We start from the raw sequence: 18,625 nt of genomic DNA on the forward strand, positions 1-18,625 counted from the left end.
AAGATCTCTAGGCATTTTCTTTTAAAATCTGTTTCCTGAATAATGATATCACCACTTGTAATATTACCAGTTTGAGGAAGACAACATTAAAAGAAATTCAAGCTAAGTAGCATTGTTATAAGTGTTTTCAAATGGAGCAGAATGCTTCTGCTCTGGCTGAATCCAATGAGAGGCACAGAACAACACCCACCTTAAGCTGCAGGCCTCCTGGGACAAGCGTGTTTGCTGGAAGGCTTTTAATGTGTTGGTAGACATAAGAGGAGAATTGCTCCTGCTCAGCCTGTAATTGGGGGCCAAGTTTACAGAGATGACCTCTGTTACTTTTGATAGCTGTCTGCAATTCATCAATCAGCCTGCTCACCTGAAGGGGTTAAATTACAAGAGTTGTTAGCGAGAAGTAATTGTTGATGTCACACCTATTAGATTTTTGAGTACCTAGCTTGATGGGGGGAAAATGACTTCAATACAGGAATTTGAGTACAGATCTATCCTCAAGTAAAAACAATGAAAGAGATATACATTCCTACATCTACTTTTATTTATGAAAAAATGTCTAACATTTTCACTTCAGTAATATGGGATAGGTAGCCCTTTACAATTGTTGAATGAAAAATATCTCTGGATATGAAAAGAAACATATACATTTGACAAGTTTGCAAAGGACTTTTAAACTGTTTAACAAAATAAAACCCTCCTAGGACTTTAAATAATCCAATGTATGTAACCTACCACCAAATATTTCATTTCACTACATGTATCTTCCTTTTTAGAATATTTTATTTTATTATGTGTAACATTTAAATTTTCAATATATATATTAAATTCATTATCATTTTGTTGACCTTTAAAGTTAACCTATTATCTTCCTCCCAAATATTCCAATACTTTTTCCCACATTTCATAGATACAATTTTCTAAAATGTATATAACTTCAAAGACAATGCTCTGTTCTGGAAAATATTTTAAATATATATTAATGTCAAAATAAAACGTATAGTTTTTCCAGAAACACAAAAGGCTAAGGAATCTGTAACCTTGATTTTTAAATTTCTAGACTTCTACTTGGTATATTTTAGACAGACATATGAGCCTTACTTGTGGATTATTAATAGCAGTAGTTAACATTTTAACCCATATAGTTTACAAATTAAGAATCATTACCATTCTTTGACTCTTCACTGTTTTATGTAAACTTATATTCTCTCTAGTAGGCTGGATTCTTACATAAACACTGGTTGATATTATGGTAGTGACCATAAGAGATGAAAAACAGAAATCTACCTCATCTGTGATTCTTCAAATTAAACAAATTAGACCCATTTAGAATTATGAGTAAGTTTGAATAGAGCATTGACATCGAAAACGTGGGTTAAAATCCTGGCTTCATCACTTACTGACTGGGAGACTTTGCACAGGTAATAAAATCTTTGTCTATAAATGAAGAATAACACTGGCTTTACATATTGATAATTAAATGAGATGAAAAAATGGAGAGCCCACTGTCTAACCTACAGTAAGTGGCCAATGTACTGGTATATTTTTATAGTGTTTCCTTTTTGAAATCTAGGTGTTTTCTGCATAACAAGTTTTAATTTTTTATTTCTTGGTCTATCTTTTCTATCTCTATCACTATTTCACATGAGGAAGTCAGAAATTCCAAACTATTTGCTGTATAGATCCTACAGCTCATTTCAATATTCACAGATAAAATGGAAAATCCTTCTCCAAGAGTCTTCCCTGTACTTACATCTCATCCACTTCTCTGTCAGCTAAAAATATGGTATTTGCCCCACCTGTATTCTAATTCTGATGTTAAATCCATTATTTCTATCCCTTCTGCAGAGCATTCAGAGAAGTTAGTGACAGCCAGTGTGCACTATTACTCATATGACTTAAATATGTATTATCTACTCTACTTATTTAGTTCAAGTTTATATGTATATGTATACATATAAATTTCAATTACATTTGACTTTTACCAAGACCTTTACAAGCGTTACATGCATAGAAACAAGTTAACTTAAAATGATTCCTATTTTACTTTCTTTTCCCATATCCCTCTTATTTGTTCCTATGTAATAAATTGTCTACTCCATTTAAATAATCCTTTCTTCTAAACAAAGTGTTGGCAAACTTGTTTTAAAAAGGGTCACATAGTAAATATTTTTGGCTTTGTAGGCCATAAGGTATCCGTCAAAATTATCTAACCCTACAATTGTATTTGGAAAGCAGACACAGACAATATGTAAATGAATGGGCATGGCTGTGTTGAAATAAAACTTTATTTACAAAAAAAAATAATAATAAGCTGCAGGCTAGATTTGTCCCCAGGGCTATATTTTGCAGATCCCTCTTCTAAATATGTATATGTCATATCCATTCTTTCATTTCTTATAAGTAATAGCCCTCAATCCCCTCATCCCCCTCCCCAGTTTGGATTAACAAAATACCTACTAAGCGGTCTCCCTGTTCCCATCTCTTCCCCTTCATGCCATTAGGTCACCTCCACCAAATTCATCCACCTTGAAAAGTATATTAAACCACCTAGCTGCTCCTTCAGATTCTTGAGCTTGGTATTCAAGATTCTAAGACCCTTTATAATCTGATCTCTACCTGGCTTTATGGCTCATATTGCCATCAGACCCCTCTTCTCTTCTCACTGTCCCCTTGCACACACATACACACATCCCTTCCATTTCTAAAGTATCATAAGTTAGATAATGTTTAACCCAACACTCTGATCCCACAAATGAGGAAATTCCATCCCAGAAAAGTTAATTTGCCAAGGATACTCAGATAATTAATACTGGCACTGAAATTAAAGTGTATGTCCCTTGATGCCTAGGCCATAGTTTTATGACTCATTCCTCTCTTATATCCAAGTCCACTCATCAGAAACCCCACTTCCTCTAGCAGACCTTCCAGCACTTAGTACCTGGATATTACCATCTGGCACTTAATCAAAGTCAGCTGTCTATTGTTCATTCTTTACTAATAATTCTATTAGTATTATATGTGACATATATGTGACATCAGAATTCCTATGTGATTTGCTTTGGCCAGTGAAATACGAACAGAAGTAACATATGCCACTTCTTAGTAGAAGCTTTAAGAACCATTGTGCAGTTCTGCCATTGCTCTCTTCCGCCTGCCCACCCCACCCCATGAAAACAGTAATGTCCCAATAGAAACTGCTCCTTCAAGCCGTATCTCAGACTGAGAAAGACATACTGGTGAGAGCCACAAACAACCAGTAGCCAACATGTAAAGTGAGCAAAAAATGAATACTTGTTTTAAGTCACTCAGCTATTGGGCTCCTTGACTTATACAGCACAATCTACCAAAAGCTGATAAACACATTGCATTCTACTAAATCCCTACAATCCTATATAACTTATATAGTAGGTTACTAAGAGTCAGCCCTTAACTGTAAATTCAAATGAGAGTCTAGAAATTTCTATCATCTATTCATAAGGAAGACCCTCATGCCAGTGAAATTTGGACAAAACTTTGGATATCATGGGAATGGAAGGCAGAGACAATACAGGGAGGTCAGGAGGAATCCTAAGGGAAACAGAAAAAAGAAAACGAGATAAAGAAAACAAAATTAATGAAAAGAAAAAGAAAAGAAAAGGAAGGAAGAAATTAAAGGGAGAAGGTGATTGGGGGAAATGAGAAGGGAAGAAAGAGAAAGAAGATGTGAAAAAGAAAAGAATGGTGTTTATAGGCTATAAAATCCAGTGTCAAGTTTCTCTCGTTATCCTCCTTTTCTTACTTTTTGGAATGAATTTCCATGCTTTCCATAGTACTGTTAATTCTACAAGAAAGTTGTAACATTTAAAATATGGAAATAATAAATGATCCAGTATTAGTCTATGCTTTCAGACTCATTTTCACCACCAGATCATACTACCCTCCAGCAGTATTATCCTTAAAAAACAATGGATAATAGTGTATAACATCCTTGAAGCTAAAGACCAATACAGGACAGGTGGCTTGCATTTATGGTTATCTGATGAAATTAAAATCCAAGAACGAAAGGCCCTAAATAGAAGGACTCCATTTCCGAAAAATACTGGTCCTCTCTGAACCCATCTCCAGCATCATGTGATTTAGGAAGATACAATGTTATGCAGTCTTTAAAGTCTACTAAGTATCATGCATTGTATTTCACTAGTCAATTATAATGTTCTCTATAATTTCATGTACTGCACCTTGTGCTATAGCAAGTCACACACAAAAAAAGGGAGGAAACTCAGACTTTGATTTGAGGGCATTTTTATACATGACTGGTTTTACTGTCACAATCCATAGCCTTTCACTGATAGGGGATTTCATGTGACATCAAAAATCAACCAACCATACAATTGATGATGTCATTTGCACTCTAAAGGGCTATTGGCTAAAGTCTTAAAAGTTTCATCTGGCATAGATTTTTGGTTGCTTCAGAAACCTTCTCTACTATTTTTATTGGCTCCAGGATAATCTGTTAACATATGTGAAACAAAATTACACCAATTATCACCTGATTTTAAAAAATAACTTAAAACTCTCAAGGTATCTAGCAAAGATTAACATATCTTAAACACAGGAGAAAATATATCAAGAATCCTGTCACTGACATTTTGATAATGTTTCCATTCAGTTTTACTCAAACTTTATGTTACTTTACATATTCATAAGGTCTTTTATCCCCAAAGTGTTACGTTTTGTTCTCAGTTATTATGATAACATGTCATCCTAAAAGACAACTCTACACATGAAATAACTCATATACTAAAATCAGGTAGGTAATATAATACTCATGAATTATTTTACATAATATGATTTTTTTCCCAATCACAGATATTTCTAAAAGGGGGAAAGTGTTCTTTAAAATTCTTCAACGTGAATCTTTTTTTTTCTTCAAATCCTTTTTTTTTCCTCTACAAAGGCAATGTGAATAGGGGTAAAAGAAGACAAAACTTGACCTTTTGTGATCCCAGCATTAATGGGTCTGTTCATAATTCAATCTATGTGTGGGTGGGGGCATCCATGTGGAAACATAGAGGCCTGAGAGACATAAAGCCTTTCCCTTTAAACATTATCTGACCCTATCAGTCCCATTCACAAAAGAAGGCTTACGTATGCATATGTTGAAAAAATGCACCATCTCATTGTGCAGCAGAAAGCCTACACATTCTACTCTTCATTCTCCGTGGAAATGCAGCACGGAAGTGACACTTGTACAGAATTTGGGAGAGTGACAAATAAGCAGAAGGTAGCAAAAAAATATTGAATATTCTGGTGAGAAAACAAACCCAAACTTCTGAAAGAATACAAATGTGCACATGTCTATAAACATACAGACAGGTTTTTGCATAACATGTAGGGCAGTTAGATCATGTTTGTATGGTGTATGCAAGCAACCTTTGAATTCAATTAAATTCTCAAGATGATTTATAGTCAGAGCAAAGTGTTATTCTGTTTATAATCAGTCTTCAAAAGCAGACATGTTGAAGTTATGCATTTCTGAGCCATACATTGTGAATACTGTACATTGGCTATTATTAATGACTCTTTGTGGAGCTCCTGGTTTTTCTAGTGATGAGTTCAGCTGTCAGCCTGAATTCTGTGTGGGCTTGAATCCACCCATGTTATTAAGGAGAAATCCAGAGCACTTTGCACAGAACTGTCACTTGAAATCAGCACAAACGGTGGCAGCCTCTATACTAGGAACGTCATCTAGGCATGTAACACACAGAATGGTCTCAAAGCCAGGTCAGCACTTCAATTTAAGATCAGGAAACTTTCTAATTAACAGCATATTTAAGATGAAACAGAAAGGAGGCAGGGAAATAAAATTAGTATTTTAAACTGCCTAAAATCTCTTCTTGGTTTCAGGGCCAATAATACAATGTTTTAAGGGGTAAGAAGGAAACAGAACCCTAATTTGTTGAATGAAGATTGGAAAAAACATGGGAGCCTGAGAGCAAAGTGAACTATCCCTTGATTTGGAAGTTGAGCTGGGTGTAACTAACCATGAAATCTGAAGTGTGTAGCACCTCTTATTGCCAGACTTCAAATACTACCAAATTTTTGTGGGGGTTTTTTTGTTTTTGTTTTTGTTTTTTGACCCAGAGTCTCACTCTGTCGCCCAGGCTGGAGTGCAGTGGCACGAACTTGGCTCACTGCAACTTCCACCTCCCGGGTTCAAGTGATTCTCCTGCCTCAGCCTCCTGAGTAGCTGGGATTACAGGCATGCACCAGCATGCTCAGCTAATTTTTGTATTTTTAGTAAAGATTGGTTTCACTATGTTGGCCAGGCTGGTCTCGAACCCCTGGTCTCAAGTGATCTGCCCGCTTCAGCCTCTCAAAGTGCTGGGACTACAGGCGTGAGCCACCACGCCTGGCCCAAATACTACCAAATTTTTAATAGCTTCCTAGAACCCTTCTGAGATGAGAAACATATTGGAGGTAGATCTAACCTATTTTCAGCCAGAGGTACCTTATGTGCTGCTTTTAGGCCTATTCAACAATCTAACATCCCCATCCACTCATGGGAGAAGGAACAATTGAAAACAGACAACTTCAATGTCTTCATAACTCTTTTGGCAATGGGGTTATGTTGATAGCAACAAGGATGATGTCAATTATACCTATGGGGACAGCTATGACATTGTGTCTCATAGACCTCTAACTGCAAGAGCATAAGTGACCATGGGTACCATCTACTGTGCTCTGAAATCCATCCCCAGGTTAGCACCAATGTCTGAGGATACTAAGGCAGATCTATCCCTGAGAGTCACAGGACTCCTCTGATGGCCAAGTTTGGCTCAAAAATCCACCAACAGTTTTGCCAAATCTTTAGACTTCACAGTGGTCCAGGGTGTTTTCACCCAACCTTCCTTTCCTCCCTCATTTGGGGTCAGGCCTGCATTTCAGTCTGACAGATTTCTCAGCCTTATCCAGTGCTCTCTCCATTTTCTCTCATAGGCATTTCTTCTAATAACATTCTACACATTTAATGTCATCTTGGTACCTACATTATACAGAACCTGGAATAATGCACTTTTATACTGATAATAATAAGTCATATGCAAATTTCCAAAAGGCTTAATGTGGCTGGGCATAGTAGCTCACCTCTGTAATCCCAGCATTTTGGGAAGTCAAGGTGAGGGGATCACTTGAGGCCAGGAGTTCAAGACCAGCCTGGGCAACATAGCAAGACCCTATCTCTACAAAAAAATTTTTAAATGAGCTGGGCATGGTGGTATATGCCTAAAGTCCCAGCTACTCAGGAGGCTGAAGCAAGAGGATCACTTGTGCCCAGGAGTTCAAGGCTGCAGTGAGCTATGATCACACTGCTTCATTCTAGTCTAGGTAACAGAGAGAGAGCCTATCTCTAAAATAAAAAAATTTTAAAAAAAATTTTTAAAAAGCTTAACATATATCATCACCTCAAAGTTGTTTTACGATGCATACGTTACTGTTACTCCCAAATTTCATGTGGAAAATTATGTGAAATGAAACAAGATTTTAAGATAAAACTGTAGGCAGTGGAAGATCTAAATCTCAGATTTTATGATGTTTAATTTGGGTTTCGAGAATTATCTAGGAATGTATTTGTATACAAATCATAGGAAAAATATTGAAGTAAATTCACCACCAAATTTTTCCTTTCTCTTTTCCATTAGGATTTCCTTTCTCTGTATGTTGATTAGACTTGATGCTTTAGCCCTAAAAGTTTTAGACTCTTTCTAATCAAAAGTTTTTTAAGCTATTCAACAGTCTAACTTCCTCATCCACTCAAGGAGTAAGAAACAACTGAAAATAGTGTCATCTTAAATGCCTTCATAACTCACCTGGCAAGAGAGTTATGTTAGTGGTAACAAGGACTTTTCTAAAAAGAGTCTTTTAGATTTTTTCTAACAAAAAGTTAGAACTTACACATCCAGATTAATATAATCACTTTCCAAGTAATCACACAGAAATTATCTTCAGAGGCTATGGAATATATTTAGAAAGTATCAGATGTACACACACACACGAACATACACATACATGAATATGTATTCTCCTCGCTGTGTATTTGTTTTTGAAGTAAGCAAAAGACTTTTTGAGCCAGAGCTGAAAAAGCAAATATATGACAAACTAAGGCATTGTGTAAGAAGAACACTGAAATATATAGTGCTAAAAAAATAAAGATGATGATAACAAAGAAGAAACACCAAATAAACATAATTGCCATTAGATTTTCCAGAAAAGATAATTTTCATTTCCAATGTTGCTAACAAGGTAAGATTTAAAACTACGTATTTGCTATACTGATCATTTTCCAAGGCCACTTCAAGTTTTTAGTCATTGAAATTTTAATTTTGCATAAAATATCAAAAGGCAAAATAATTACAATGTTTAAAAACAAAATAATCTGTCATTCTTTTACAATATTTTCTATTTAATCTCTAATGATAATTGGTATTGCTATAGATATTATTTTAATTATACTAATTAATCTAGAGAGACTTCTTTGCATTTCCCAAAGTTTCCAAGATACATGGTAGATTCACTTTTAGCTTACTGTGAAAATGTAATTAAATTCTCCAATTCTGGTAAAACATTTTTCAAACACACAGAGAATGATATTTTTTCAAATTTATAATTAACAACCTAGTCTTGTAACTTGTTAATATTCAGGAGAATGAGTCAGAACTATAATTTAAATCTGTGTAATTGCTATTTATTACATTTTAGAAATGGTTTAATTTTCCTTATGAAATATTATCTACTGAGATGGCTAATCAATTTTTACAATATAGTCTTTAATACCAGACAAGTGTGTCCCAAATACTAATATGGTCTCTAATGTAAGAGTAGAATTTACACAGGAAAATTTGGTGCATGCTACCTGTTCATCTATTACAAAACACATGATTAGTAAGGAAGATGAAATCATAAAAGAAATACCAAAACCCTGAAGCTTGAATGCATTTATTTACCAAAATATCAAAAAAGAAATATATGAAAAGTTTATTTTTAAAATATTCACATTATCTTATTTCTGAAGTTACTTTGGATTTTTACTGACAGTGGTACATAGAAATTAGAAAATTCACATTCTTTCCTTAGAAAGATTAAATGCTTTTGCATTCCAGGAAACGACATGAAAATCATTTTCCCCTTTTGTCTAACACCAATTTTGTATTATTTCATTTATGGACTATGCTGTCAACTTCACAGCATGAGCTTTGAAGAGAAGAAGGTTTGCTTTAATAATAATATTGTTTCTCATTACAATATTGTCTAAAGAATCTTCTGATTAGCTCACTTAGGCTTAACATTTGTAAACTATAGTTTTCCCTTGATAAAAAATAACTTTGTTAGTATTTCTAAAATTCAGAACAATAACTCTATTCTTAGAAAACCAGATGTAACAGCAAGATATAGTATTTATCAAAAATTCAAAAAATTTTTGTTTTTCCTGTGTTGGTAGGTTTTATAACTTCCAGTTTCAAATTGCATGTAACAATTTACTAATTTAGAAAACTTATGAGAAAATATTCATAAGACTTTTTTCAGAAAATTATATTTTGATTTATTCTTTCAAGCATACAATTACTTTTCATGCTGTCTATATCAATAAAATGATACCCGGTTGTGATCACTTTGTTTCTATCATAAGTTGTTTTCAGTTAACAAGAGTTGATTTACTATAAGACTCAAAGTAAAATTTATCTTCATTTTAAAATTAGTGTTCATTGCAGGTTTTTTTTTTTTTTTTTTTACGGAGTCTCGCTGTTGCCCAGGCTGGAGTGCAGTGGCACAATCTCTGCTCACTGCAACCTCTGCCTCCCGGGTTCAAGTGATTCTCCTGCCTCAGCCTCCTGAGTAGCTGGGATTACAGGCGCCCGCCGCCATGCCCAGCTAATTTTTGTATTTTTAGTAGAGATGGGGTTTCACCATGTTGGTCAGGCTGGTCTCAAACTCCTGACCTTGTGATCTTCCCGCCTCGGCCTCCCAAAGTGCGGGGATTACAGGCGTAAGCCACTGTGCCTGGCCCTCATTGCAGTTTTAAAATACAGTTTACAAAGTTATTTCCTTACTTCTTCCTGTTCCTTATGGTGTTCCTTTGCCGTCATTGAAAGAATGACTTTTTCTGTAATTTTCTCCTTCTGTTCATTCATGACCAGGTTCAACTAGAAAAAACAAATAAACAGCATGAAAGCAGGTATCTATTGACACCTAATAGCAACATTTATTCAAACAACTAGTTAAGCATAATCATGAATGTGATTTGATATTAATTTTGCTGATACGTACATGAAAATAAACTCTGAATTTCATTTTTATATTTAAAACATTTAACAAACTGAATCTTTTACTTTCAATCTTTTATTGTTTTGAGGATTACTAAAGATGACTTAGGGCAAGAGTGTCCTTAACTGCAGATATTAGACACTGATGAGTACTTTTTTAAAGCACTTCATTAAAATGGACACAGCAACTTTTTAAAAAAAAATTAGGTTAATATTTCTATTAAATCCTTTCATTATGCGTAGGGAGTAAATTGTTTGCTGTTATGTCGGGATAAGAAGTCAATGACATAAACCAAAAGTGTCAGTTCAACAGTCTAGAATGGTGCTAAATCATTTATAATATTTCATGACAAAGGATCATGTATCTAAATACATAAACAGTTACTTTGAACCTGCTCCATTTACAAAGCTAGATAAAGGTCTTCTACTACTGCTGCCAACCCATGTGTTACAAAAAAATGAATGTGGCCCATTCTATATTTTTTTATAAATAATCCTTATAGAAACAAATGCTATTTTCATGCTAAACATGCAATTGTTATGTTTTATATGAAATTCTTATTTTCAAACAAAAATGATGTTAAACTCCCAAAATAATATTTGCTCAACAGACTGACATTAATAGAGAACAAGAGCCTAACAGAGAACCCTCTGAATTGGAATATTAATAATTCTTTAGCAACGGACTTGCCATACCATATTTCCTTATTGAGGATTGGAGTAAAAATGAATAACGACCATGTTTTTACATTTTGTTTTGTTAGTGTTGTTATTTTAAGTAAGCTTTCTCAACTGTATGCCCGGAAAATCATGTCTGAGTGAACATAAATCTTTAATCCAAACCCTACCTGAAGACTTACTCCTATAATTGGCATAAAATAGAGGAAGGGAGGTTCAAAAATATGACCTCTTGAATCTAGATGTGCATATATACTAGAATAATAGTATTAAACCTGTAGACACTTCATCTGATGATATGAGACACAGCTAAGTATATCAGAGATTCCGTTTTGTTAGAGCGAAAAGGCCCAGGAATCTTTTGGTGATTCTGATGATCGCCCTAGATAAGGAGTTGGGAAATGTTTCTGTAAAGGGCCAGATCGTAAATATTTTAGGCTTTATGGGGGTGGGGGGAGAATAATACAATCTCTGTTGCAATTACTTGACTCTGCCATTGTAGCATGAAATAGACACTAAATATATATACACACATTATATATATATACACGTATATACATATCTATTTCATGCTACAATGGCAGAGTCATGTATATATATGTATATGAGCATGACTGTGCTTCAACAAAACTTTAAAAAACAACAATAACAACATGTGGCAGGCTGAATTTGGCCAACAAGCAGTGGTTGGCCAATCCCTGCCCTAGACTGAGAATCAGTGATAAAGAGTTTTTGAAAAATCATTATGTGAAACTATTTTCAAGGGATATATAAAAAAGCCCTTAATACTAAGAAAACTTAAATATCAAGCTCAATTTCCACACATGGAAGCCTAGGTGTGAACCATGGCACAACATATTGGTCTCAAGCATCTGTTTATTTGATCAGGGGAGCTCTCATCTCGAGAGGAAACGGGTGTAGAAGAGAGGGACTGGAGAATATTTACCAAGTTCATCTATTCTTTACAAAATTTATTTCCAAATGCAAAAACTTTCAGAACAGATCTTTCTTAAAGGGAAGCAAAACAAAACAAAAACAGAGCCATGAAACTCTTTGGTGCCACAGCAGGTGAGGCCGATGCTAACGAGTTTTCAGGGCCATGACATTTAGAACTGCTGCCAGGGAACTTTTTATTCAAAAGGTGGGAATTCTTTACCTTTGAAAGCACCACAGTTGGAAAAAAAAATCACCTCCACTCTAATATTCAACTACTAAAGAAGCACTAGCTAATCTACATAAAAGGGGGAAAACAGACCAATGCTACTGAAAAGCATCACAACATAGTCCCAAAAGGGAAGTGCAGTAAGATATTAAGAAATAAATGGTCATCAAAATATAAGGATACACACATGGGTCCTTTTCTAGAAATAGACAAGGCATTCCAAAAGATACATTTTAATGAAATCATTTAGAGGAAATCGCTGAAAGTAAAAAGTCAAATTAAGAGAGGGCATTTTCAGCCTGAGGTATTAATAATATGCAGTGCTAACAGCATCTTTCCCTCAAACCCCATGACATGGTAACAATGGTAAGATTCTTCTCTCCTGTCACCTTTAATGAGAATATCCTGTTTCTTCATTAAAATAAAACTATATGCTTTCGATTTGTGGTTCTTATCTAAAATATATGAAATAACTTTTTGTCAATGGGTTTGATATTTCTGAGGTTGATTTTTCATGTGTTAAGAAGGGTAGAGATTTCAAAAATTAAAAATTGGAAACAGAAAGGTGGATAAAATTTGTATATAACTGAAAATTCAAATCCCCACCATGTAGGGGAGGAGGAAATCAAGTCACTTGGTTCTAAATATATCTTGTCCCTTTTAAATATAAGAAGGCATCTTCAAATAGTCTTTGTGCACATGAAAATCTAACAAGCTAAACAGGAAGGTTTCATTCATCATTTTTGTCAGGCCTTGCTGCTAAGATTTTTAAAACTTGTAACAAACATTAGCCATACATACTTAGGTTAAAGTTCGGTTCATTCAATACTAATGGCAACCAGAATAGAACAATCAAGAAACTAGTCAAGAACAGTATCCAAAATGAAAGAAACAAGAAACATAATGGCTCTGTCAAAGAAAACTGAACAAAATTTTTTCAGGAAAATGGTCTGGTTAGACAAACAGAAGATAAAAAGGAATAAATTCACATTAAGCAGTTAGTTTAGAAACTAAGGGAAAAAAATCCACAAAGGTGTACCTGAAGTAACAGATTCCAATGAAACAATTTCCATTGGTTGTTACCTTCCAAACTATATCAGTTTACTTAAAACTATTAATACTAAGGTGTCAGGCACTGTGCCCTCTCCAAAGCCCTAAGGGGTCATAGTTTAGTAATATATAGTTCTTTTTAAAACATGTAGCCCCTTGTGACCATAATTAAAAGTGCTCTTAATTCTGAGGAATTCTTCAAATGTTTGCTGGCTCAGGAAGCTCTCTTATGGACATCCTAGAGGGGAAAACGGACTCAAGACCTCCTGCTGGAGAAATACAGTCAGAACAGCAGTGATCCCATCTCACGTGCATCACTCAGACTGATGGGTTTTATTTTTAACTCTCCCCAAAATATTTTAAAGTGTGCTTAGAAAAATAATACAGATTGTGTAAAAATTTTAACATGTTAAGATCTTTAAAAATCTCTTTTACAGGAGAAAAATACTATAGTAACTCTAGAGTTCAATTATTAATATCTTTAAAAAAGGTACAGTAATTTAACCAGCTAGTGTGTTGTGTCTACCTAATTCATATTGACATTCCAGATAGGTACTAGCCAAAGGGGGAAAAGCCCTTTAGTCCAACCAAACTCTCATTGCTCTGAACTATAGTTCTGCATGTTGTTTTCTCTGTATTAAGAATAGCTAATGATTCAAATGTGAAGTATATGATATGTGTTATATAAAATGTGCTTAATGAATCAACATGACCCAACAAGAAAACTGAATCTATTAATATAAAAAATCCAAGGTTTTCATGAGATCAATAGATCAGTTGATCTATTAATAAATATTTGATCCATATTTTACATGCAGATCAATATAGGTAATACTGTTTTAGCAGAAACAACATGATAATCAGCCTTCATATATATTGACAAGTTTCCCAATGGTCTGCTAATATACAAAAGACTGGGACAAATTACTTATTTATATATACAAAACATGGTTATAAAGGCCAGCTGCAGGTATTTTTTTGGAAAGTGCATTTTAATAAGGTCCTATTCAGTTACAGAACAAATGGAGAAGAAGTAGTTTGCACTACAGAGTTTAGCGCGAGAGCTTTCTCTTTTTCTAACCACGAAATCAATCATTTGTCCAGACTGTGGGAGTCAGAGTTAGTTACTGAAAAGAGCTCCGTATATAAACAAGTCAATAACTCATTGTGTGTTATTGTAGAGCTGAAGAAGTCGGCTTTCAAAGAGCTGCCCCAGCTTCTCTCAGAATGAATGTCACTGTATTCAGGGACTGGGAGAGAGTCCTTTGTTTCTAGCCATTGCTGGCTGCCATTTATGTATGGGAACGGGAGGTGGCTGCTGGGAGAGTGGGGGAAGCCACTATTTGGTATATGGATGTCCAGAAAACTCTGAATTTGGTCAACCTAGTTAATTTGTATCTGGAAATTCATTACTGGAATTAAGAGTGGCCACACAAAAAAATATTTGGTAAAATAATTAAACAATAAATGAGTCTGTACCCTTTCAAATTGGATAGGACTGATATTTTTGGTTGCCTACCTGTCCACAAAAATGAATCCAAAATCCAGGCATTGGTTTGAAAAGTTCGAATGTATAAAATCAAACTGGTGGAAAGGTCAACATATCAAATAAATGCTATCTGTTCCTGCCATAAATAGTAAGGTTGATTCTTGGGACTATCAAATGGAGTTTTCAAAGGATGTGTGTGTGTGTATGCGTGTGTGTGTGTGTGTATACACATATGCTTCTTTTATTTATCTCTATTACACATATAAGTTCATAGAGAAGGTGTATTTTAGGATAATAGAATTTCTTTAAAGAATGACTTTATGTGCTCAACATTTGTGATAAATTAAGGATATATTCCAACTATCTTTGACTTAAAATTAATTTAAATGTTTTTTAAATTCCTAAAATTAATGAGATATTATAATCTTATGTATTTGATCTTAATAATTGTTAAATACCTACTATTAATTCAGAATCAGACTAGGGACTATGAAGAAGCACAAGATAGGGTTTCCAGGTTTATAATTAAGCTGGGCAAGTTTAATAAATGGTCTTTTTTTTGTCTTTTAGCCTCTAAAATTTTTTACAAAAACTTAGCTCTTGATTAAAATTGTAGCTGTGGGCAAGGAGGGTATTGGGAACCTGAGCTGAACCAAATTGATCGCACTTTCCCTCATAATTTAGAAAATCACAGCATTAAATAATATGACATGTTTCCACACGCAACAAACTGTACTAGACATTTTTCCAGATACAAATAGGTTAACAGTAAAGTGCAATATGGTTAAGGAGACAATTAAAAAACAATAGGAAGTGAGAAACAATATATGACACAAGGCACATCATAATGGCCAAATGGACACATAAACAATACAATCTATAAGTAAGAAGGACAGAAATATCATTTAGAGATGGAGTGGCTAGAGATGGAGAAGCATAAATAATAGGTAGTATCTGGCTAGAAAAAGATGAGAAGTGGCAATATGGGGCATTATTAATAAGTAATATGTTTATTATTTTTAATTAATAATTAATTACATGATGAAACTAGTTCTAAGTAAAATGAGTGAAGTGGCTGGACATAGCTTTGGGAGAGGGAGGGGAGAAGACAAGCTGAACCTTGAGCAAGAAGCAGAGAGAAAGGGCATGGCTGATCCAATCAGCTAAAGTAGTAGAAGGAATGATTCATACTGGGAAGCAAAGGGCTAGATGGTTACTGTGAATCCATACTTAATCTATTTCTGAACTTAAATATAAGTGGAGCATATGTGCCAAGAGCCCAGTCTTACAATGCAGGCAGAACTGAAGACTCAGTTCTCAGCTCTGCATTGGCTCAATTACATTCCCTCAAGCTATACATGCTTAACTCAGTAGCAATCTTAGAGATGCCTTAACTAAGTCCTGACCTAGCCCCTACTTTTAGTAATGTAATCTCACTTAAGTCCCTCTATAAAGAAATTCAAGAGTGCCACTTCTCATCTTGGGGAAGAGATAGAAACCTTTCATTTATAACTGGCTGTGAATTCTGGCTCTGCCATAAATTAGCCCTAAGACATTGAGCAATAGTGATGGTTAATGCAGCCCAAGCTTCCAAAGCCAGGGATTCCTCTCCTATCCTTGCTAATTCTTTGAATGATGCTACTTTGATCACAGTCTGCAGCTTCTTGAGGGCAGTTTAAGAGAGAAGGTATAAAAGAAACCATCATAATATTTGATAATCAGCAAACCAAAACACAACCATTTTAAAAGAGTATTATTTTAAAAGGGTTATAATTTGTCTAAAAGGACAAAAAAGGGAATTCTCCAAAACTTACTTAGCACTTAAAGAAACTTACTTATTTTTTTATTATATTTTATTTTTTGAGACAGGGTCTTTCTTGCCCTGTTGTCCAGGCTAGAGTGCAGTGGTACAATCTTGGCTCACTGCAACCTCCGCCTCCCAGGTTAAAGTGATTCTCCTGCCTCAGCCTCCCTAGTAGCTGGGACTACAGGCGTGTGCCACCACGCCTGGCTAATATATATATATATATATATTAATTTTTTGTAGAGACGGGGTTTCACCATGATGCTCAGGCATCAAACTCCTGAGCAGGTGATCCACCAGCCTCGGCTTCCCAAAGGGCTGGGATTGCAGGCATGAACCACCGTGCCCGGCCAAAGACTGTGCAAATGTTTAAGGTTTGATATTCTTTGACAAATTTTCCTCTACATAGTTGTAGCATTTATGTTTTCACTAGCTATAAATAAAAACACCAGTTTCCCTGTATTCACTAGTCCTTAAATCCACTAATCTTTATCATCCATCAAATTTTTTGACCGTTTGGTAAGTTAAAACACATCATCTCATTGTTTTAGTTTGAATTATTCTATTAGTAGTAATATTGAACTTTTTTGTATGTATTTTCTTTTGCTATATGTATTTTTTCTTTTATGTTGTATGTTTACTTTCTTTGCTCTTACTTTCCTTGGTTTTTATCTTTTTATGAATGATTTTAAAAATCTGTCTGAAAGTGCACTTCACATATTAAGCATATTAACTTATTGTCACATTGCAAATATTTTCTCAGTATATTGTTGCTTTTGATGTTATTAAAGTTCCTTTTTGAGGTATAGTTCCAGACATTCATTTCATTAACTCTATCCATATTAGACTTAGAAAGACCCATTTCCTTTTAGACTTTATGACTCCAACTATATTATCTTCTATAACTTTTATTATTATATTTAAATATTTAAGTTACCAAAAGTGTGTGAAGTAAAAAAATGCCTCCAACATGTTCTTCTAAAGTGATAGTTAATAGTACCTATTTCATAATTCACTCTTTCCTAGTTGATTTGAAATTTGGGCCACAATCCCTATCTGAGCCCTTGATGCTCGATGTATTGTGGAAATTCAGATTTTTTTTGGATTTTAGAAAAGTAATGAAGTACATATCTGTATGCATATGGTGAGAGGACGGAGCCAGATAGAGCTTCATGGATGAGGTTGGACCAATGTTGGGCCACAAAGGATTGATGGGGTTTGTCTGGATGATGGAGTCCATACCAGATGGGCAGAGAGGCAGGAGAAATACTCGAAGATAGGAACGAGTGCGTTGAGGAAACCAGTCTGAAGAGATCTTTACTAGGTAATGACTGGAAGTAGCCTTATTGGAGCTGAAAGGTACGTCATGCCCAGCTTAAGCGACATTCACACTCTGCTCTATAAGGGTGGTGGCCTATCTGGCTTATTTTTTCAGGATCCCAGAATTCTGAATGCAGTTCTCAAGTTCTTTGATTCAGATAATTGCTTTTGTAGGTGAGAAATGCATAGAGAAAATGTGGTTCTTCTCTTTGGGTAGAGTAATGAGAAATTTGAATGAGGAAAAGTATGCAGGACTGGCCTCACTGAAGTGGCAGCATGAGCAGAAAGAATACAGAGACAGCCTGGCAGACGTGATTCTCAGCTGAACTCTCAAGATGTTTTGGAGAATTCATAAACAACTTACGATGTTTTATTTGATACACTTGATTGTCCTTCTCAATTTGGTAAGTGCCAGCTTATTACCCTAAATATGTGCAGTGTGGCTGCATTTATTCCTCTCCTTTGTCTTATAAATCCCCTTTTGTCTTTGTTCCTTGGCTTAGTCTATCAATACATTACATCACATGCATGTATATAATTTGTGGCAAAATAACTAAATGACTGAGTTAGATGCTAATATTACTTTCTTCCTGAGCTCTCACCCACTGGATAGTGGGGGCAAAATAACTGAATGTCTAAATCAGTTTAAAGCTTAGTTTAATCCAGTCTTTTTTTTCTTTTTTTGAGAAGGAGTCTCGCTCTGTTGCCCAGACTAGAGTGCAGTGGCACAATATCGGCTCACTGCAACCTCCGCCTCCCAGGTTCAAGGATTCTTTGACCTCAGACTCCCAAGTAGCTAGGATTACCTGCTTGAACCACCATGCCTG

General features: G+C 35.0%; 1 protein-coding gene across 12 annotated transcripts in view; it reads right to left on the reverse strand.

The window, feature by feature from the left end:
• DCDC1 (doublecortin domain containing 1) overlaps positions 1 to 18,625 on the reverse strand; it is a 490,806-nt gene that overhangs the window by 250,204 nt on the left and 221,977 nt on the right. For all 12 annotated transcript variants that reach the window (XM_009460183.4, XM_016920610.3, XM_016920609.3 and 9 more), the window contains 2 exons: positions 10,083 to 10,175; positions 191 to 361 (listed from right to left, as the gene is read on the reverse strand). In XM_009460183.4, coding sequence (XP_009458458.2) covers positions 191 to 361; positions 10,083 to 10,175 — 264 coding nt within the window. The remainder of the gene's footprint in view (positions 1 to 190; positions 362 to 10,082; positions 10,176 to 18,625) is intronic.

The sequence above is a fragment of the Pan troglodytes genome, chromosome 9, assembly GCF_028858775.2.
Source record: "Pan troglodytes isolate AG18354 chromosome 9, NHGRI_mPanTro3-v2.0_pri, whole genome shotgun sequence".
Classification (NCBI taxonomy): domain Eukaryota; kingdom Metazoa; phylum Chordata; class Mammalia; order Primates; family Hominidae; genus Pan; species Pan troglodytes.